General features: G+C 33.4%; 2 protein-coding genes across 17 annotated transcripts in view; one reads left to right on the forward strand and one right to left on the reverse strand.

The window, feature by feature from the left end:
* The window catches only part of CLIP-190 (Cytoplasmic linker protein 190), a 42,113-nt gene extending 26,129 nt beyond the window's left edge, over nucleotides 1-15,984 (forward strand). For 15 of the 16 annotated variants that reach the window (XM_090105585.1, XM_090105586.1, XM_090105583.1 and 12 more), the window contains 15 exons: nucleotides 79-231; nucleotides 313-549; nucleotides 637-826; nucleotides 903-1,122; nucleotides 2,745-2,801; nucleotides 9,107-9,247; nucleotides 9,485-9,616; nucleotides 9,705-9,725; nucleotides 9,810-9,981; nucleotides 10,061-10,417; nucleotides 10,822-13,640; nucleotides 13,731-13,873; nucleotides 14,041-14,184; nucleotides 14,777-14,949; nucleotides 15,575-15,984. In XM_090105585.1, the coding sequence (XP_089961711.1) occupies nucleotides 79-231; nucleotides 313-549; nucleotides 637-826; nucleotides 903-1,122; nucleotides 2,745-2,801; nucleotides 9,107-9,247; nucleotides 9,485-9,616; nucleotides 9,705-9,725; nucleotides 9,810-9,981; nucleotides 10,061-10,417; nucleotides 10,822-13,640; nucleotides 13,731-13,873; nucleotides 14,041-14,184; nucleotides 14,777-14,949; nucleotides 15,575-15,621 (5,006 nt within the window). In that variant the 3' untranslated portion in view covers nucleotides 15,622-15,984. The remainder of the gene's footprint in view (nucleotides 1-78; nucleotides 232-312; nucleotides 550-636; nucleotides 827-902; nucleotides 1,123-2,744; nucleotides 2,802-9,106; nucleotides 9,248-9,484; nucleotides 9,617-9,704; nucleotides 9,726-9,809; nucleotides 9,982-10,060; nucleotides 10,418-10,821; nucleotides 13,641-13,730; nucleotides 13,874-14,040; nucleotides 14,185-14,776; nucleotides 14,950-15,574) is intronic. The other variant, XM_090105588.1, reaches the window with a different exon arrangement.
* A 1,104-nt stretch (nucleotides 15,985-17,088) lies between these two features.
* Polr2J (DNA-directed RNA polymerase II subunit RPB11) lies at nucleotides 17,089-18,491 on the reverse strand. Its single transcript, XM_090105814.1, has 4 exons — nucleotides 18,300-18,491; nucleotides 18,130-18,219; nucleotides 17,878-18,052; nucleotides 17,089-17,330 (listed from the first exon to the last, which is right to left on the reverse strand). Exons 1-4 carry the CDS (start codon nucleotides 18,350-18,352, stop codon nucleotides 17,295-17,297), a joined length of 354 nt encoding a protein of 117 aa, XP_089961940.1. The 5' UTR covers nucleotides 18,353-18,491; the 3' UTR covers nucleotides 17,089-17,294.
* Nucleotides 18,492-19,050: the final 559 nt, after the last annotated feature.

Raw genomic sequence — 19,050 nt, forward strand, 5'->3', positions numbered from 1 at the left:
CACGGGAATTATCCTGTTACATTGAATATGCACATAAATATGGTTGGAATAATAGAAATTATTCTAATACAATTTCAGATCACAGCGTCGTTTTAACGGAAGATACCGACAGTTTCATTATTGGGGAGCGAGTTTGGGTTGGAGGAACGAAACCAGGTCAAATTGCGTATATCGGTGAAACACAATTTGCTCCTGGCGATTGGGCGGGAATTGTACTTGATGACCCTATTGGTAAGGTTTTATAAATAGAAATGTTATCGAGTATCGACCTTTTATTGTGTAACTTTTTTTACATTTTTGTGTAATTTTCAGGAAAAAATGATGGATCTGTAGCTGGAGTTAGATATTTCCAATGCCCGGAGAAGAGGGGGGTTTTTTCCCGTCTTACTCGATTGACACGTGAACCACTTCTGTCCCATGCTCCTCATGACGCGTCACCTGTATCGGACGCAGGAAGCGTTTTTGAAAGGCCACCATCTGGTTCTGCACGGCAAAGACGCGCCTTATCACCCAATGGCAGTATTCGAAGCATCGTCAGCAGTAAGATGAGTTAGTGTCACCAGTTGTTGTAGTATTTTTTACCCTTTCTGCGACTTCATTCCAATCGTTTTCTTAAATGGTACAATTTGTTTTTAGATGCTTCAATTTCTACCACTACGGGTGGTGATTTACGTATGGGTGATCGCGTTATTGTGTCAAGTAGCCGTGGTAGCAAGGCTGGCACTCTTCGCTATGTGGGTATTACCGATTTTGCTTCCGGCGTATGGGCCGGTGTTGAACTCGATGATCCTATTGGAAAGAACGATGGATCTGTAGATGGGAAGAGGTAACTACTAGGCACAAATAAATAATTTTACATATCTGTTTCTGAAAACAGTCGTTTCACTAAATAATCTTTGCAGATATTTCGAGTGCGCACCACGTTTTGGTTTATTCGCTCCCATATCGAAGGTTTCTCGGTCTCCGTCCAACCGCAAGCCTGGCGCGTGCGCGATCCATAGCAACGGTCGCGCTACTCCATTGCGGCGATCCAACTCCCGCGACTCGCTCACGTCTCTCGGCACGTCGATCGCGTCGTCCCGCGCAGGGGTGAGACTGGGGGTGACGTCGCTGGGTTCTCAGGTAGGCTAGCCCCGCGCGCGCTCGGCCGAGCCTCTCCCCCACCGGTCACCGCCGCCCTCTGTCCGGCCGCACCGCAGCGCGCCCAGTCTACTCGATAAGACTCTGCTCGTTAAACACGTAGATAAAGATCGCTGCGCCCTCATCGCTCTGCCGCAGCCGCGCGTTTACTACGATATCGTTTTCCGCAATGCGAAAAGTGATATACCGTGTCGTCTGAATGAAACGCTGCCAAAGTCCTGGCGTTGTTCAGAGAGCACGTTGAGTTTCGATAGCCGGTCGGAGCGATCACGGCGCAGCGTGTCGAGCGGCAGCAGCGGCTCGGTGTCGCGCGCCGGGTCGCGGGGCGGCGAGGTGGTGCGGTGGGGCGGGCGGCCGGGCGCCGTGACGAGGGCCAGCCGGGGCCCAGCTACGGACCTGTTCGTGGAGTTGCCGTCCTCGCGCACTCACTTCTCTGGCTTCGGGAAAAGCTACCATTTCTCTTGTGTGTCACCCTTCCAATTCAATTATCCTTACGTCGTGTATATTTAAATTCGTAGTTCCTGCTTTTAAAATTGATTCATTCTGTTCCTTACTATAGCAGAATAGTTTACGCGTCAGGTACATAAAGTACAAACATTATTACATAGTTCCTTGCATCCATCCATATTTCATAAACATTTTTGATACACTTTATCACATATTAAGCAATAGCAATATATCTTGTAGTTTACATATTTACATTCACAATAAGATATTTATTACAGAAGGGTACATACAAAAGTAATGGTTGTATTATAGCCTGCTTGCCATTTGCATGATTTTTATGTTTTTTATTTTGGTCTGTAGCTGGCACCCTTTGGTTTGGCCCATTACACATATTATTTTTTATATATATTTTGTGGTTCATTTAATTATTAAACTTTGAACCGTAAATTATATATATGTATACGTTTTATTCATTTTATTTTCAGATCAGTAGTAGCTTTTAGGGTGCTTTTTATTTTTAGTATTCCACAAGTATTATATTAAAGACTGCAATGATGGGGTAACCGTGGTTTACCCTTTATGTTTTAACTGTGATATTACTGTATTTAAGAAAGTACACTGTGTGTGTTGTGATTTAACTCGTTTAATTTCACCAGTAATAAGCATGGTGTTAGAATAACATTATCGACATGCCAAAGAATAAAATTAAAATTTTCTGGGTATATAACTGTTTTCTCTGAAGAAGAAAATAATAATAATCAGAAATGTAATTGGTTTTCGATTACACCCAAATGACTAAATAAAAAATATTTCTGCATGAAAAATATAAATGAAAATAAACCTTATGGTATTTTGACCCAGAAGTTTTTACGTAGATGTATGCAACCTGTCATATAGTTTGTAATTATATTGAATGCATTTCATAATATGTATACATTTATTTATATTTTTTTGCATTTAGTAAATAATTACCGCTGAGCGTACAGCCTGATGCCTGAGTTGTGCATAATTTTGGGTTGAAATTTAGTTTTACCATAGCACGCTTGGCGGTAGTTGTTGAGTGAGTTAACTCGTGTTGTTTTTCCCTCATGTTTGTTGCGCATTGGCACTGTCACTAACGTCACGACACGTCACGTCACGTCACGTAACGTTGGCAGCGTGTCGGAGCTCCGCGAGCCTCTTCCACCCCGGTCTCCGCTAAGAACGCCCTGCAGGTACAATACCCTACTATCGCAGCGCGGTAAATGCTCACAAATACGTGCTCCACTTTAAATAATATAGGTACTTACTGCAAGAAATGGTAACCGTTTATCAGTTCTCGCAACTATTTTCAACGTTATTGTTATATTTTTTAAAGTTTAGCACGCTCTTATGTGAACGTTTACCTCGTCGCAATGGGGTCTGTTTAAAGGCTACATTTGATGTAGTTTTTATCTATTGGCAATAAAAAGAAAAATAAAAAATAATGGGCCAATTAAAATTGCCATGGAAACGTTTTATTTAAGCATTGTTTGTAGTGAGTTAAACTTACAAACTAAAACAATTAACATTTAATTTTATTTTATTTTTGAAGGTTTTTTCTTTATTATAATATTCTATGCATTAAGAACGCTATGTTAACTATTTCGCACATTATAGTACAAAAGTGAAGCGTTGTAATCATGTTCCAATAATAAATAAACATACCTATGTATTATTAGTTACGTCGATATTAAGCTTGTAAAGGCTATTCTGTGATATTTTGGTTTTTGTCACGTCACGAACAAATTGTATCTATTTTATTGACAAAATCACACTATACACATTTTGATCATACAATGATGCATTTGACTGTAACTTATTTATTTATTTTTAAACGTCCAGTGCCTGTAAGACATAATAATATTCATAATTTTAAGAATCAATGCATTGTATTGTATGTTTTAATTATATGTACCTAGTTCTATATTCTTTACCTAATATTTAATATCTATAACGTACTACTGTTAGTGTAATATAAGTGTAGTTTTAATGATTTAACAATTTTGTGATTGATAAAATAATAATGAATGAATATTGGTGATAATAAATTATTATACACGCGTGGTCTTATTCTTACACCTTCATACCCTCTTACCCTTATTCAATGTAAATAAATTGTTATCTTAAACTAATTGTGTGGTTTTATTGCGTAATATCTATTACAAAGGCCAAATGGATCAATTTTACTATTATAAACTGAGATGACATCATAATAATAATTAATGCAGTTATTTATAATAAGCGTCGATTTAAATCTGCCGTGTTGGTCCATTTAGCTCTGACTACAAGCTACAGTACTGATTAAAGTTGCATGACAGTTATCTAGATAAGAGAGATCTAGAAAAAGCACTGCATGGAAAAAAGCTTACAGCCTAGCTATCCGGGTGGAGGAGAATTTTGAATATTTGATATAGATATAATGGGTGTAGCTTCATGATAAATGTAAATAAAAAGGCACCTAGCCGTTCTCGCGTGCCACCTGGCTGAATTCCAAGCGCTTCTTAGTTCCGTGGAACTCATTTATATGGAAACAACTTTATCGTTGTAAAATAAAATCGCCTAACCGCGTTTTACTTCCACGAATAGCTTGTCTATCTCTTTGCGGGTTATTTTATGGTGTGCAATAATAACTGTTTCACAAACGCTAATTCAACGTGTACCTATAAAGGTTTGTTTATTTCGATGCGTGCCCATTTTATTATTTACTCAATAACTTAACCGCAGGTTCCTCTAAATTTAGGCTGCGAGAAGTTACATTTAGAATTTGCATTAGTAATTATTATTATATTCCCTAAAAGTAAATAGCTTTTCATTTCGTAATAATATGAGATCTTAGGGAACTTGTAGGTATAAAAAAATGTCATCAAGGGTCTCTACTATCTACCAAAAGCCTAAAGGCTTATATAAAAAGGCAGTATTCTCTCGCAATATTCTCGAAAATCGTTGAATTTCTGAGTAAATCTAGGTAAATCCTAATATGTCGCGCCAACGTAAGCGATGACTTAATAAACACGCGGTGTGGGTGGGTGTTAATATGCTACAGTTTGGTATCTACCTTTAGAGAATATGATAATTTACTAAATAATAGCATTCAAGAGAATATGATAACTTACAAAATAATAACATTCAAAACAAAGATAGACGTATCAGTAAACTCGTGAAATAATATACCTTTGTTGATATATTACTTTATTAATATCGTATCAATATGATACGATAAATGATATAAGATTAGAGATAACAGCCACTTCCTAGTGGGAACTGATTGTACAATCGTTTAACTAGCAGTAATTAATTCCCAGTTACTTTGTTCATTATAAAATATAAGATACAGTTTCATACATTGAACGTCTGCCATTGTTAGAGTAGGTTCTAGTAAATCGTGGTACCTAGGTAGCGCTTCAGATTATCTTCGGATAACATCAAACATGTTGTTAATTAAATACCTGTCATTAATGTTTTTATTTTTTATCTATACCTATGTAGATTTTGATAAAGTTGCTTGCAAGTGAAGTTTTTTTATTTTACCTTCATGTAATGCCCAAAATTAGTTCAGTTATTTTACAATATATTAGTATCTACACTAAATAAACGTGTTAGAAAGAAAGGCACCAAAATATTAATTACGTATTGCGAAGGTAATATGTTTAGCGCGTGCGTATTAGGCTCGTATCGAAAGCCGAAACCTGCGGTTAGATCCGACAGACCTGTCTCTATACGGCTTCAATGTTAGAAACAATGTATTTTACTAGCCGACTACAATATAGTACATTTAATATAAGTTTTTGTATTATTATTTTTCAATTTTGCTGGTAACCTAGGGGGTATCGTAAAAAAAGACTACAAAAGCAGATTTTCCATCTGACGTAGTAAAGTCAAGATCATCAGAATTAAAATTGAAATAAAAACAACTTACGTATGTTGTCTTTATGTGGATATAGATTATAGAAGAGTTATGAGGAAATAACGAGAAATATTTGCAGTAAAACTTAGTATACTATAGCGATCGATTGCGTAACGTTATTTACATAGATACGATTTAATAACTATTCTAGAAAAAGGCTGCATATTATACGATGTTAAATACTTCTAGGTAGGTAGGTACTATTAGTATTAGGATACAAAATACGTATGGTGGGTGCGCGCGCTTTACGGGCAAAGCTTATATCTTCATAAATAATTGTATTGTATTAATAATATATTTTTGTTAATACTTATCAAGTGGAACAATGCATGTTGCGTAGCAAAAAAATAACGCTTATTAAACGGATTAAGGTTCTATTGTTGTAATACCTATAAATTACAATCTGCCTTCTTGTAGTTGAATTTAATATTCGCTCTTTTCTTTGTTACATACTTACTAAATAGTAAATACTGAAAATGTGTATTTAATACGCGACTCGATTGTCTTATGCCTATCGATTTCACCAAAAACAGGACCCGCAGGCTGCAATGCTGTGACCGTAAAACGTAATGCCTAAAGAGCAGCTTTGAATGCAATGCGACAATAAAATCTACTTTTCCGACAGTTACATATGTATTTAATTGTACTATATGTGATACAATTAAGAATAGGGTTGGGATATTGTAATAATGTGACGTCATAGCTTATTAATAGTATTCAAACTAATGAATAATATTATTTAAGCAATAATGCAGTGTTTAAAATTTGACGTAAGAGTCAGGCAAAATAAAATAAACCGCATTGATATGCAAAAAGTATTTCTAAGTAAATGAATAAATGTTCTTACTTGTATCGCACACTTCGTCAGTTTTAGTAGAAGGTACTTGGTTGCAACATGTTCGATTTAAAAAAATATATAAATTGTATCAGTTAAACTACCTACCATAGGTGAATGAGCACAATGATTTGCAGAATTAAAAAAATTAGACACATTTATTTCTTACTAGCTGCTCCGTGCGGTTTCACCCCCGTGGCTCCACTCCTGTTGGTCGTAGCGTGATGTTATATATAGCCTATAACCTTCCTCGATAAATGGGCTATCTAACACCAGAAGAATTTTTCAATCGGACCAGTAGTTTCCGAGATTAGCGCGTTCAAACAAACAAACTCTTCATTTTTATAATATAAGTATAGATTAAAACGAAACACTATATTATAATAAATCTCTAATAGTCAAAGGATATGTTGATTGACTATGACATAGTAAATTTTAAATTATATTGTAGCATCTTAAATAACATGTATATTTATTATTGACTATACTGTTACGAGACATTCTATATCGATGTCGCTATAATTGAAGCGACGTGTAATCGACGAGTAATTAAGTTGAACATTGTATTTCTTATTTGGTTGGGTAATGTTTATTAGTCATGTTATTATCTAGACTAGTATGTGCTCAGAATACACAAGCACAAATTTCTGTATTTAGTATGGATTGTTTTAATCATAGATTATAATTTATTGCAAACAGCTTTACCTACATGAAGGTATGATGATGTTTGTAGAGTGATATTGTTGTGTGCTTTTCATATTGAGATTATCAATCTCACAATGTTATGGTGACATGGACTTGTATACGTCGTAGGTAGGTATTATGTGTAATCTACTAAGCGGTTTGCAAGCCCATTACTCTACTACGTAATCTTGAAGTTCTCTGCTAAAGATTTGCGATGTACCTCCCTAACGTAAACATGCATTATGGATATTAAGTAGGTAGGTACACGTTTTTATAATGTTTCTTTTTATAGATGGTTTGCTATCTGGATGCTGTATCTTTCAACTGTTGTGATAAATGATAATATGTGAACACAGAACAGTAAAGTAGATAGAAGTGTGATGTGGGCGTGGCCCACGTGTCACTTGTAAGGTAAGATCACCTAACTTGCTCTCAGTTGTGCGCAGAAAAATATTCGAGTCGGTTGTCAGCTGTCAAACCTTTTTTCCGTATTTATTCATTAATTAGGACGTGTTGTTCGGTATAAGAGTGCAAAAATGATAGCAGACGAAATAATATCAGCAATGGAGGCATTTCATACCATCGGTAAGTCTTATTTTTATTTATTTTACATATAATATTTTATGATATATCTTCGCTTGTAATTTGTCAAAATTGTATACAAATATCTAGTCAAAATGAACCTTAATCCGTAAGAAATTAGTACTATTATAGATTGAACAGCAAACAAGAATTTCTGGAATATTATTGCAATAAACAAACGAATGTCGCTTTAGTGATGCTTGTGGCGCATATCGACAGTATCGATACTTTAGAAAAGACAAACATTATAAATATTAAATTTTATTTTATTTTTCCTTAGCTTTCATTAGTCCAATTTATTTACAGATTTCCCAAAGAGGCTAATTTAAAAGAGAAATGGATAAATGCAACGTGACGAGTTAACTGACTGCCGAACAGCACTAAGCAGTCTAACAAAGGCCATCGATACAGCAAACCTACGGCAGTTCCAAGATTTAAAATAATGCATATTTTCTGTTTGTATTTTGTAAATATAGATTAATACTATTCTATTCCGTTTTTTATTTAATAATAATAATATAAAAAGACGTACTTAGTAGTAATAAACATACTCCAAAATGTGACACATTATACTATACTCGTATAATAGAAAGAAAAAAAATACACAAAAAATATTTATTTGTGAATTATCGATACCTCGATATCGATAACAAGGCTGACATCCCTCAGGGCATAGCATCAGATAAATATCAAGTTAATGTCATTAATGTTGAGTGACACAAATTTCAACCTTATCTCTATGTGTTGAGGTTCAAAGTTATATCTATCGAAAACTAACGCCCTCTGTTGTGGAGTAGCTGAATGTTTTTCGAATTTGGAATTTCTGTGCAATGAGAAACAAAACAGCTAATATACCTAGAGATGTTATACTAAAATAAACCGTAACATGGTGCGTTAGGGTACATATTGAAATGCTGAATTTATAACCTAAGTCAGTTTTTACTCAAATTAAGCTGTCCAATCAAAGGCATAGTTTACTTGTAGTGTACTGTATAACTATCGGTTTAAATGTGTGGGTTTGGCGACACTGGTTTTCATACTAATTATGACATTATCGCACTTCTATTTGTTTTTATTGTTCTGTGTATGTGAATAATGACTTAATATTTGGTTGTATTTTAGATATAGTAAGGTATATGTACCCTAGTAGATAAGAAATAGCGCAGTATGAATATTAATTCATATAGGAGGTTTCAATGTATATGGCTTATATGGTTATGTTATTTTCAATACAAATGGATGGCAAGAAGAATATCAAGATAATAAAAAACAATGCGTCATTGTATGTTCTTTGTTAAATAATATGTTAGGTTCTGATTCGACTGTATATAACATTGTATAATAAAAACCGAAATAAGTATTAAAATAGTTCATCTGAATTTTGGAACATGATTACAGTTTAATTACTTATGTATTAATTTACCTACATTTACTTTAATGAGGTTCGATAAAATTGTAATTTAAATGTTAAGTATTTTCTTTATTAAAAATAGGAACTGCTGCGTGAAAAGCAACATCATTTGGAGCGGCTTATGCGTGAGAGAGAGTTGGAAAGAGCTGAGGTTGCGAAAGCGTCCCTACAGGCTGATCGTGCGGAAAACGCTCTTGCGTTGGTACAGAAGGAGGCTTCGCAGGTAACAATTATTGGTGTTATTTTCATTATGTAGATTATATAAAAGGAAATTAATAATATCATCCGTTCTACTGAGATATAGCAACATTGATCGTGACGTAAAGGTACTTTTTGTTTTTGGTAGGTAACATAAAGGAAGATTATAGATTAACACAAGACTTTAATACTATTATAATATTATCTATCTTAACGAACTAGTTCTAACCCTTTGTAATACTTAATATATTTTGAATTTCAGGCGAATTCTGAGAACGCGAAACTCAAAGCTGAACTTGAAAAGCTAAATAAGTTGTTAGAAGATGAAAAACAGAAAGTTGAAGATCTTATGTTTAGAAATGAAGAAGAAAATATCAACAAAGAAGACTATTATGTACGTAACAATCACATTACCTACAATTAAGGACCTGTTTTATATCTTTATTATATATGACTAATGTTGTGTGTGTTTCCTTTTTCAGAAATATAAAGAAGCGATGGAGGTATGTATCAAATAAAAAAGTCTATTTGAATAATTAATTTCGCCTTAAAACTGTGTTATTAAAGTAGCAAAAATATTCTTTCAGCGGGAGAGACTATCTCGAGAGAAGCATATTCGTGAATTGGAAGCAGAAATTGCATTACAAGCGGCCCGCGCTGAAACAACGGCGAGCGCCCTTCAAGCGCTTGAAGAACAACGAACCGCTGAAATGACAGCCATAGCAGAACAACACAAAGAAGAATTGGCGGCGGCACAAAGTAAAAACAACTTATCTACCTATCTAACTTGCCCTAATACTTCTAACACAAGCAATTGTATATTAATCTACATTTTCAGCGTTGTCCACAGAATTACAAAATCTTCTCGACGAAGCATATGCGCTGTTAAAGGAAAAAGAGAATGAGAAAGACTCTCTAGGCAAAAGCATGTCGGAAGAATTATCCAAAGTTAAATCGGAATCGGAGAAGGCTCTGCTCGAAGCTAAAACCAAAATGGCTATTTCACAAACCGAGTTTGATACTCAACTATCAGTTTTAACGTCCAAATTACAGCTTGTAGAATCAAAGCTGGAGACTGAAAAACAAAACGTAGAACGTTTAAATAAAGATAATAGTCAAATAATTACAGATTTAAATACTAAGTTGACACAGCTTCAAGCTACAGTAGATGATAAAACATTAGAATTAAACAAACGTAAGTAAGATCCTTAATATCTAAATCATATAAAAACCAATTCCATTGAAAATTACGCACACAGTATACAAATGGAATTTCATCAAGATCGAATAAGTTGTAAGGCATTTCAGCGTTGTCTGGTGATAAATATCGTGACACGAGACAATTATATAGATATGATTTTAACTTACTTCTTATTGACTGAATTTTAAATTAAAATAAGATCAAAACCAATTAAATTAATCCACTTTTTTGTAATTAGAACAATTGACCTAGCTGTCGGTCAATTGTTCTATTGACTATTGAAGTAATTATTTTTATTAAACATAATATAATCACTAGTAAAGTATTTATTTTTATTAAACATGTACATATCATTGTAACCACTGATGTACTTAACGTATTTCTATTTTCTGTTTCAGTACTTGGTGCTAGTAAAGAACATGAAGTCAACTTAAACAAAGAAATAAGTAAGTTAAAAATGGAACTTAGCGCTAAGGTATTAGATATCGAACAGTTGCAAGATGCAAAAGCTAAACAAGATGCCCAGTGCAAATCATTGCAAGAAGAAATTGCACGCGTGAAAGATGAATTAAATACTAAAATAACAGAATACGAAAGTGTACTTAATGAAGCTTCACAACAAGAAGAAAAAAGTAAACTAGAGATTTTAAGATTACAACAAGATTTGAGTGCCAAAATAAAGGATTATGATAAGCTACTTAATGAGTCAAATATTGCAAATGAAACAAAGGAAAAAGTAATTAATGAATATAAGCAAACAATTCATGAACGTGACAAGGAAGTTATCAAACTAAAAGGAGACTATGAAGAAGCGACGGCTAATTTCAATATTAAACATAGTAAAATTGCCGAAGAGCACAAGAAAGAGATAGAAGATCGTAATTTAAGAATAGAGCAGCTAACCAAAGAAATTGAGAATCACAAGCAAATATTAGAGAAAAACAAAGTTGAAATTGATAGCTTAACCACGCAATTTAATATGAACACAGACGAATTAAAGGCATTGAAGGAAGAAAACGTTAGGCTTAAACAAAGCCTCAACGAGTTAACAGAAATTAATACCAACTTGAAAAACAAAATATCATCAATGGAACTCGAAATTGGTGAACTCAACCGTCAATTAGAAAGTACGAAAGAGAAATGTGAAGAATTGCAAAAGTCTAAAGAAAAAGTTGAAAATGAGTACATGAATCTGACTGGTCAAACAACAGATTCTAATGAGCAGTTTAATAAGCTATCTCAACACTTAAAAGATACCGAAAAAGAACTTCAGGACCTTAAGGATAAGCATAGAGAAACAGCCAATAATTACGGCAGAGTAGAACAAGAGCTGAAACAAAAAATATTTAAAATACAAGAAGACTTTTCAATTGAACGCACAGAATTAATACGATCTGTTGACGAAAATGTTGAAAAGCATAAAATTGCTGAACAAAAATTACAGGAAATAGAACAACGGGTGTTGCAAGTAAATAATCGTCTTAAAGAACTTGAAACTGAAAACGATAAATTCTTAGATGAAAATACAATTTTGAAACAGGAAATTGAAAGTCTTAAAATAAAAGAACAAGAAATGATTCATGAATTTGACGCAACTCGGAAGAAACTTGAAGTAGATTCAGATAAATATAAGGAAGAAATTGCACTTTTAAAAGCAGAAGGTGCTTCATCAGAAGTGAAATTGATTGAAAAGGTAGATCAACTTACCGATGCGCAAAATGACCTTAATAATAAATTAGAAGAAGCCAGAAAACACGAGGATTCCCTGCAAAAAATTCTGGATGACATGACTTTGCAAATGAACAATGAAAAGATTCAACATGAAAAAGAAAGAGATCAAATTTTAAATCAGTTAGCAAATATTAATACACAGGCAGGTGTCCAGAAAAATGAAGAAATAGAATTAAAGAAAACATTAGAAGTTAAAGAAAATGATATCAAAGAGCTAAAACTGAAATTAGAAATGCTTGAGATAGATTTGAAATCAAACGAAGAAATTGTAGTAGAAAAAGATCGTCAAATGGCTCAAATAAGTGAGGAACTTACAAAAATGACTGACAATAAAAATAAAATTGAAGAGCAATTAAATAATGTTCTCACTGAGTCGACGACTCTGAAGCAAAAATATGAAAGCCTTCTTAAAAATTCTTCAACGGAAGAATCTTTGTTGAAGGAACAACTCGGGCAGTTGGAGACTTTGAAAATTGAAATGGCAACTATGGTTGCAGAGAAGTGTAATTTGGAGGCCAAATACAACGAAACTGTATCAGAAATCAGCAAGCTTAAGGAAAATTTAGATCAATTGGAAGTAAATTTAAAGCAAACAACAGAAATCAACACTGAACTTACAAAGCGAGTCGAAGAAAAAGATAACCTTTTAAAAACGCAGAGTGAAAAAATTGAACAGGATTCCCATCAAATTAAATCTGTAGATGAAGAAATCCAAAATCTTAAAAATGAACTCAATGGTAAGATTACTGCTCTCCATGAAAAGGAAGAACAACTCAATAAATTAAACGAAATTGTAAAAGAAGGATCTAATGACTCAAAACAAGCTATCGAAGTTTTGGAGTGTGAAACTGCAGAACTAAAACGGAAACATCTTAATGAGGTAGAATCTCTTAATAATACCATTAAAACATTACAAAACAGTCTGTCAGAGCAAGAAAAGCAAGTAAAAGAGTTATTGCAATCAAAAGAAAAGTTAAATGAATTACAAACAATGCTTGCAAAGTCTGATAGTGACATTAAACAATTAACGAATATTAATGAAGCTCAAAAATTAAACTATGAAGACCTTAACAAACAACTTCAAACGCAGTTTGATGAATACAAAAAAGAAAGCAAATTATTAAGACACGATCTTAAGGCTAAAGTAAGCAATTATGAAAAAGAACTTGAAGATTCAAGGAAGAAAATATCGACGGAAATAGAAACACAAGATCAGTTGCAAACAAAACTATCAGACGCAGATAAGACTATATTAGAATTAAAGCAGAAGTTAGAATTACTCTCGGTACAACAAATTAATGTTGGTGAAAAGGACGAGCGATTAGAAAAACTTACATTGGAACTACAGGCAACAAGAAACTCCAATGCTGAAGCTTTGCAAAATATGGAAAAAACCTTACATTCACTGCGAGTAGATATCGAACAGAAGATGGCACTGGTGAAGGAAAAAGATAGTATTATTGTTCGGTTACAAGAAGATCTCAAGGTACAAATCTAACTGAATTATTTAAACATACATATTCAGTAAAACATCTTTTAAATAATATGAAAATATTATATTGAATTTGTTTTTCAGAACTTTAAGTCGAAACTAGAAATTTCTGAACGAGAAAAGGTTCTTTTACAAAAGGATATTTCTAAACGTAATAGTGAAATACGAGATAAAAACGACAATAATGCGATGGGAACATTGGGGCAAGGGGATACTGCGCCTGCTCGGTAAGTTCATAATTTAACTCTGAACGTATATGCAATAAAAGTATTAGTTGTATTTAAAAAATCTTTATTAGATAGAAGACCAAATACCATTTCTAAGTGTGAACAGCTGAAATTGCTTTTTTTTGTTTGTATATATAAATAGTAATAAATGTTATGTTATTTTACAGGTCAGAAGAAGATAAGGATATGTTGGACGGTCAAGTGAATTTTTTGAATTCGGTGATCGTAGACATGCAAAAAAAGAATGAACAGTTGATGGCGAGAGTTCAGGCGCTGGAAGGAGGCAACATTACTGCTGAGCCTCCACTTTTGTAAGTATATTTTTGAAGTGAAAACTTCTTTAGCGGCGGCGCGGGTATAAAATCTTAAACTCGCGTCAGGACACGTGGCCTGATAGAAAAAGCGTAAGACGGATGTTTTTTTTTTTTAGCCCTTATATTCCATGCGTAAGACGGATACCATTCCAAAATATCAAACATGCTGAACGTTAATAATCAAGTTTTCACTTCTGCCGGCACTCCCGGAGTGCAACCCGTCTTATTTTATTTTATTTTATATAGTTTTGAGTGCAAAGAATAAGTTACATATGTATATAATACAGTTAGTTACGGTATATGAAATACCTAATATATACGAAATAATACTTTCATTCATAACTAGCATACAGTAATTTATTAGCAGCACGTCCTGGCTATGCCCAAGTAACTATACTATACTACGAAGTTTTTAATTTTTTTAATTTATCGTATCGTAATCCACAGTCATAAATTTAAAAAAGCAAAAAATCATTCAAAATCCTCTTTTACTTTTCTTGAAATGACTTAAATATTAACTATAACTATAACAGCTTTCTTTTACTACATATGTATATAATATATTTTCTTTTATTTCCTTTAATTCCAGTAACGGTCGCAAAGCACGCGCAGTAGCGCCGCGTTTGTTCTGCGACATCTGCGACGTGTTCGACGCGCACGACACGGAGGACTGCCCCAAGCAGGCGCTGCCCGAGCCGCGCGAGCCGCACGAGGGCAAGAAGCAGCCGCCGCCGCCCAGGCCCTACTGCGATATATGTGAAGGTATTTTGACGAGAATTCCTTGGACGTTCAAATTTTAAATACGTTGTCTTAAATTATTACCATAGAAGACGGGGACCCGAGGCACCCAACCAACAAGTCTGAAAGCCGGAAAGTACTCAAACAGTCTATATTTAGTCTGATATTATTAGTTACTAGCTTTTCGCCCGCATTTCGAAATAATAACCCGCATAGTTCCCGTTCCCGTGGGATTTCCGGGATAAAACCTATCCTATGTGTTAATGCAAGTTTCCCTATGTGCTAAATTTCATTGTAATCGGTTCAGTAGTATTTGCGTGAAAGAGTAAAAAACACACACACATCCTCACAAACTTTCGCATTTATAATATTAGTAGAATAGGATAGGATTAAAATGAAACTACTCGTAGAAACATGAATTTACTGTTTAGAGCTTAAAGTAAAGTAAGGTCACTGCTAAAATCTCGAGAACCTTTAATTTTATTTTTAACATCAAAAGAGACTCGCTGTTATGCAGTTGACGTTAAAACGAACGTGCCGTTTGCACAGACACAGCCTCACGAGTCACCCTGCAGAACGGGATGTTATTTTTAAGATTTTTAAACTGTAGTTTTGGTTTTCTATATTTAATCTTTCTATTTTGTTTCAGTGTTCGGGCACGCTACGGAAAACTGTGATGAAGAAGAGACCTTCTAAACTTATTTATTGCGTTTTAACTTTAATGTTACCGTTGTTGCTGTTACTTGTTTCATCTAGGTATTATTTATTATTGTTTACTATGCGAATAGTATTTCTTGTTTAATATTTCTAGTGAATGTTTGTACATAAAGTCTCGATCTTTTACTTTAAGTTTTAATTAAATAGCATGTTTGTTTAGGTTTCGGAATGGTGGATGTTTTTCTTATACATTGTCTAGATATAATGTATATTGAGAAGACTGTAGGCACAAATCAATCAATTTTCATCACAATCATGATTTTAATTATATTTTTCTTTTTACACAATTTGTCCAACACATAAAGTAAACACCAAGATTTTTAATAAAAGAAATTTTAAAAATTTGTTGTTTCATTTATTTTCTTTCTCCATTTCTACATACAGACAGAAAACGCTCATTGAACCAAAAAATTGCTGAAACGCGTTGTGGTCACAACTTTCTGTAAAATCCACATGACGAAATTCGTGTTATGGCTCTATTTAAAACACTTAATATGTGACATTGTGAACGGCCAAGAAACACCACATACTGAAATAAGTGTCTAGTAACTGTTTATATTACAACAGACTTGCTATTCGGATTTCGGCCTCGACGAATTATTTATACCTACGAAAAAAAGTCATTATAGTATAGGATCCCGATATAAAACTATCTTCACTGAGATGCTTATATATTAAAACATATGAAAGAATGAAGTCCATAGAATATGCAAACGTTAGGTTGCCTATTTTTTTCCGGTCACAAGTCACAACTATTGGGTTGCCAGGGTATAAACAGGTATTAAATCGATACGGGCATTTTGCACCGGTCTGTTTATTAAATAAAATTTATATGAGAATAAAGATTATTTCATTACGAACACTGTGGTATAGGGAGGCCTGCGAAAAATCAACGAATAACGGTTGTCGAATTTTGAAAAATAAATATTGCTACTTGTGAATGTGTGCGACTGAGAGGTTCTATCCAACTATCCCATTCGACAAAAGAGGACACAGCTTAGCAGCTGTTTAAAGTCCGCCCATTTAAAGCCAGTCAGTCGCAGTCAGTTGTACCACCTAAATTTTATTTTCAACAGCTGCTGAATGATCATAAATAAGAGTGTGATAATGCCACACCTGTGCGAGGAGGCGAATGTGTATAATAATGCACACACACAGTATTTTTAGCCAAATAAATATCCGATAAAGACTCTTCTTTATCGGATATTTATTTAAAATATTTGGTATATTTTTAGGTATAATATTTTAAGCTTGTACTAGCTCATGGTAACTATATATTATATATTATTTGTATCATAAATCCAATGCAAAAAAAATACTAATCCATCCTTACATAGGGTTAGCTAAGAATATAATAAAGCAGACAGGCAGGGTATTTCCATAAAGATTGTGTGATTGTGTCAATTCAATAAAACACATATTTTGTCAGAAAAATATATATTTTTTTTTTCTTAATCATGTAAATCTTAACACTAAAACCTAAGATCGTTTATTTTTTAACGCTAAATTTCAAAGTTCTTCTATAAAAGTAAATATTGGCATTTCCACATTCTTCACTGCACTTATATTAAACTATTCAGAGATTTGGGCTAAAGTTTTTGTGAAATTCTTTTCCATTTGTTACAAAAACCATAATTTGGATGTGTGGCATCTTAATCTAATCCATCCTTCTTTTCTTTAATCGCCTCCTGGAAATTACAATTGTTTTAATTGAAATCATAATACCTAAATTATTATTTAGAGTTGGATGTACACTGTACAGATTAATTTCAATCAAAGGGTAGTAGTCCAATGTATTTAAAACACTTATATTAGCTTCACAAGTATTTTTGTGTATAACCAACTCCTTTACAATAAATTTTGACCATCAGACTGACAGATTTCATAATAAATAAATAAATTCAAACTTTGTACTGTATTGTAACAAACCTTGATCAACATCAATATTCATCAATGCATGTCTAATTTTTCAAATCAGACCAGTAGGTCCTGAGATTAGTGCGTTCAAACAAACAAACTCTTCAGCTTTATAATATTTTTTTTGATCTACTAGCGGTCCGCCCCACCTTCCCTGTGGTACATATTTACGTTTTCTCTACATAAGAACCATTGTACTTCAAGGAATATAATAAAAAAAAAATTATCGAAATCAGTCCATCCATTCACGCGTGATGCCGTGACCAAGGAAAACGTCAATTCATTTTTATATATATAGATTATAGTATAGATTTTTACCTTAAATCTCTCTTCAAATAGGGACAATTCGGAAGTGAGATCTGTGATAGCATTCATAAAAGCTTCCTGTGGTGTGTAGTCTGATGTTGTTTGAATACGAAGAACAAATTTGTGTTCCAATGGATGAGGCACTTTGTAACCAGCGAATAAGACTTTTGGGTCTTTCAAAAGCTGGCTGTAAAAAAGAACAGTATTAAATTCTATATATTCGAGATATGTGGCAGAAAATAAACGCTTATGATTTAAACCTACTGTCTTATCATGTTGCCGAGTGTATGGTCTTCTTTATTGACCGTAAATATAGCGGCGTTTGTTACTTTTGTATCTTCCTCTTTCTGGACTCTGTAAGATAAATGTTACATTTTAAATCCAACTTGGTTAATAATATGAAAATGCACTAACCATAACCCAAGGAAACTTACTTCTTTTCACCATCGTATAGAAGAAATGATTCAAAGGTTGGAGGTGCGTTCATTTTTGGTTTGAATTTATAATAATACCGAAAAGAGGAATCGAATTACTCAATAGTTGTGTAACCAAATATAAAAGATTGGTAAGAATTTAATTAAAAAATTAATAAAATCACCGCTACCAGTCGATTACAATACAACGCTCGAATGTCAATGATCGAATCCTTGATTCAACTTGACACTGACAGTGACAGCCTCGGGTGACAGCAGAATTTTGACGTCTAATCTAAGTGTTGACAATTTGTTTTTTTTTTTATAGCAACGAGACTTTTTGTCTTTGTGAAGTCAAAAATATATGAACTACTTTTCATCTTAGATTTCAAAAATAACTGTACGGTACAAAAATTTAAATAGCCCTGTTTATTTTTGTACTTGTTTACTATCTTCGCTTAAAGCAGATAATTTCAAGATCATAACCCATTTCATGGTAATACATGGCGGATGAATAATATAATAATTGATGAAATGTAGTTTAAAAAATATGTATGTATAAGGGATTCATAGATATGCTCATCGATTAAACATATATAATTTTATTTTATAATCATATGATTGAATATAAACAACAATATTCTTTAAAGTAAAAACGAAAAATAATCTGTTTTCAGAAAATATTCAGTCATCTGAATAAAAAAATTGGAGTGCCTATTTGTTAAATGTATTAAAATTGTACTGCCTTTTGCTAAATGCATGTACAGTATAT

Source organism: Colias eurytheme, chromosome 9 (assembly GCF_061535395.1).
Source record: "Colias eurytheme isolate Ceu_HAF_F1 chromosome 9, ilColEury1 Martin Lab GWU primary, whole genome shotgun sequence".
NCBI classification, from domain to species: domain Eukaryota; kingdom Metazoa; phylum Arthropoda; class Insecta; order Lepidoptera; family Pieridae; genus Colias; species Colias eurytheme.